General features: G+C 42.9%; 1 protein-coding gene across 1 annotated transcript; it reads left to right on the top strand.

Annotated features, from left to right (window-relative positions):
* Positions 1-1,314: 1,314 nt before the first annotated feature.
* On the top strand, positions 1,315-1,905 carry LOC113782801 (60S ribosomal protein L5, mitochondrial). The gene has a single exon (XM_027328723.1). The coding sequence runs from the start codon at positions 1,332-1,334 to the stop codon at positions 1,890-1,892; it is 561 nt and encodes a 186-aa protein (XP_027184524.1). The 5' UTR covers positions 1,315-1,331; the 3' UTR covers positions 1,893-1,905.
* The last annotated feature ends 1,942 nt before the right edge of the window (positions 1,906-3,847 follow it).

Here is a 3,847-nt window from a genome sequence, read left to right as displayed (position 1 = left end):
GGATCTATTGTGGATGTTCCTGCGGGAAAGGCTATGCTAGGGCGTGTGGTCGACGCGTTGGGAGTACCTATTGATGGAAGAGGAGCTCTAAGCGATCACGAGCGAAGACGTGTCGAAGTGAAAGCCCCTGGGATTATTGAACGTAAATCTGTGCACGAGCCTATGCAAACAGGTTTAAAAGCGGTAGATAGCCTCGTTCCTATAGGTCGTGGTCAACGAGAACTTATAATCGGGGACCTCAAAAGGGTTCGGGATTCCCATGGGGGGATGGCAATAGCGGAGTCAGTCCCATAAAATAACCTAAAAACCGGATCTCACCATGAGAAAACTAATGATATCCTACTCTCGTAGCCATTCGGCGAGAATGCTACTGCCTATGTTAGTACCTGAGTCTACAATTGTATTTCGTTGTTCTAGTGTGCGTAAGGTGTTATTTGGTCATGTGCTTTCTACTGTCTCCCACAGTGGTTTTGGTTATGCTAGTAGATTTTATTCTACGGCCTCAGATGAGAATGATATGATACTAAGTCGTTTCTGGAATAACTTCGAATTCTCCACTTTTTTGTATGTTTTTCTGATGTTTTGGAAGCAGAGAGTACTGCAACTCTTCCCCTTGAGAAAGAGAATCTCCCCCAAAGGTTCTATCTATATATACTTATTTTGTTCTCTCATTCTATTAAAAATTGTGTATTCGCTTGGATATCTATTGATGGACGAGCTGCACCAGGCAGTGGCCCCCTTTCTTCATACCTCGGGAGGAATCAATGAAGGGGGGTTCAGTCAACCGCCAACCCCTACCCCTCCACCAGAGAATTCCGGTTTGGGGCTCCTTCCCGGTGCGCAAAGCGAGGAGGATCGCCCAGACCCGAATCACTATGCTTCGGGGTCCTCACAGGCACATAAAAAAGAGGTGGCTAAAAAGAAGCTGTATACAGTACTCAAAAAACTGTTTAAAAAGTACTGCGCTTCGCCGGGTGTAGCCGATAAGTATCCGTATTTGAAAGAGGAGGATTTTGACTATTTCGCTCAGAATTTCGCTATATCCCAATTGGATATTGATGATGGTAAGTCTGATGTAGAAATAGCAAATCTCTCAGAGTACATTAACAATTTTACCAGAATGAAACTGCTCTTAGAGAGCTTTTTTGAAGAATATTTTAATGGGGATTAGTTATGTGCATCGTCTGCTATTTTTTCGTTTTCAAAGGTCAATATCTCACCGAAAGGTGGGAGGGGTGGATGATTTTTCTACGTGTAGGCTGCACAACTATCCTTTTGAAGCGGATAGTTCACAGTGCTTATTCTATTATAGATACTGATAAAGACAACTCATGTTTCCATTCTATTTTCATTACGAAGATGTATCACGTCAGGATCTGTTGCTCAAACCGAATCACGCCAACGTTATGGAAGTTCCTGGATCGTGTAAAATAAGAGTAGTACCAAAGGCAGCACCTTCTATCAAAAATGGAAAATTGGCTATGGAGATTCCGCGCGATCAGAAATTAATACAGACACAAAGAGCTTCGACAGGAAAGTCGTTTCGATCCAATCCATTCTTGGGGTCAAATAAAGACAAAAAAGGATATGTCAGTGACCTAGCACGACAAAGCACTCTCCGAGGGCATGGAATGTCTAATTTTTTGGTCAGAATCTCCACAGTAATGTCTCTGTTAGATTCTCCGGTCGAAATACGGGAAAACTCTATTCAATTCTCAATGGAAACGGAGTTTTGCGAATTCTCCCCGGAACTGGAAGATCATTTCGAGATCTTCGAACATATTCGAGGGTTCAATGTAACTATTGTCACTTCGGCCAACACACAAGATGAGACTTTACCACCGTGGAGCGGCTTTTTGCAAAAAGAGGAGGCCCAAGTCCAATCCGAATAAGCTGTGGATTGGCTTTCTCTCTTGATCTACGATATTGGACTATCGGGAGTTTGACACAGCCTTTAGGGGGGGCATGACAGCAGATAGGGACTACCCGCCTGGCCTCTGCGCCCAAGCCATATTATAACACACACAGGTGAGACAAGATAGCAGACTGAAAGTGAGTTTGGCTGTGATTCACGATGCTTAACACATGCAAGTCTAATGAAGTCTTCCCGGAGTCTGTGTCACGCTCTTGAAAGGCCCTAAGAGCGTAAATCATCGGTTCCAATCCGATAAAGGGCTTCTCTTTTTTTCGGTATGCCGCTCCGCGAGCAAGGAGTCCCACGCACGAGCGAAGCAAAAAGAAAGAAAGGGGAATTTTTCTATTTTTTTGGGAGAAGTGCTTTGATTGCGTATTTAATATAGATCCATGTCTTTCTTGTTCCACTAACTAGGACAAAATTTTGACATGTCCCTTTTTTCGTTTTTACAACCTTCTTTTTTGATGTCAAAGACCAGGAGTTACGCGCAAATTCTCATTGGATCTCGGTTGTTCTTAACAGCGATGGCTATTCATTTAAGTCTTCGGGTAGCACCACTAGATCTTCAACAAGGTGGAAATTCTCGTATTCCGTATGTACATGTTCCTGCGGCTCGGATGAGTATTCTTGTTTATATCGCAACGGCTATAAACACTTTCTTGTTCCTATTAACAAAGCATCCCCTTTTTCTTCGCTCTTCCGGAACCGGTACAGAAATGGGTGCTTTTTCTACGTTGTTTACCTTAGTTACTGGGGGGTTTCGGGGAAGACCTATGTGGGGCACCTTTTGGGTGTGGGATGCTCGTTTAACCTCTGTATTCATCTTGTTCCTTATTTACCTGGGTGCACTGCGTTTTCAAAAGCTTTCTGTCGAACCGGCTCCTATTTCAATCCGTGCTGGACCGATCGATATACCAATAATCAAGTCTTCAGTCAACTGGTGGAATACATCGCATCAACCTGGGAGCATTAGCCGATCTGGTACATCAATACATGTTCCTATGCCCATTCCAATCTTGTCTAACTTTGCTAACTCCCCCTTCTCAACCCGTATCTTGTTCGTTCTGGAAACACGTCTTCCTATTCCATCTTTTCTCGAATCTCCTTTAACCGAAGAAATAGAAGCTCGAGAAGGAATACCAAAACCTAGTTCACTCGCTGAGTCTCATGCATCCATGGCTGAATGGTTAAAGCGCCAAACCTATACAAGAGGCAAATTCGTAGGTTCAATTCCTACTGGATGCACGCCAATGGGACCCTCCAATAAGTCTATTGGAATTGGCTCTGTATCAATGGAATCTCATCATCCATACATAACGAATTGGTGTGGTATATTCATATCATAATATATGAACAGTAAGAACTAGCATTCTTATTGAGACTAGAACTCATAGGGAAATAAATAGATTTATGGATGGAATCAAATATGCAGTATTTACAGACAAAAGTATTCGGTTATTGGGGAAAAATCAATATACTTTTAATGTCGAATCGGGATCAACTAGGACAGAAATAAAGCATTGGGTCGAACTCTTCTTTGGTGTCAAGGTAATAGCTATGAATAGTCATCGACTTCCGGCAAAGGTATACAAAAGAAAAGTAAATAAATAAAACCTTTGCTAGTTTTTCCCGTTACCAAGAGGCAAATCAACAAAGCAGCAACCATTCAAATCAAAAACCCGAGAAAGCTATCATCTCGCGCGGATCCATACCCAGTCGTTGGAACTATGAAAGTTGGTGATTTTGACCCCTTTGATTTTTTGATAGAGACCGATCTGCTTTTGTTGGCAAGTTCGGAAGAAGGCTTTGAGGGGAAGTCACTCGATGTGGCTGCGGTTCAGTATTGCCTCTCACTTTAAATCTCTTCCTCTGACCTGTACTCCAATAAGGGAAGGTGAGGGGCTTAGAGACGGGTAGATAGACTAGACCAAG

This window comes from Coffea eugenioides, chromosome 9 (genome assembly GCF_003713205.1).
Source record: "Coffea eugenioides isolate CCC68of chromosome 9, Ceug_1.0, whole genome shotgun sequence".
In the NCBI taxonomy this organism is placed as follows: domain Eukaryota; kingdom Viridiplantae; phylum Streptophyta; class Magnoliopsida; order Gentianales; family Rubiaceae; genus Coffea; species Coffea eugenioides.
The sequence above is the reverse complement of the archived record's forward strand: the minus strand, read 5'-3'. Positions and strand labels throughout refer to the sequence as shown.

What these genes read in the sequence shown, in the direction of transcription:
- LOC113782801 (XM_027328723.1), top strand. Translation starts at nt 1,332, where the DNA reads ATGTTTCCATTCTATTTTCATTACGAAGATGTATCACGTCAGGATCTG.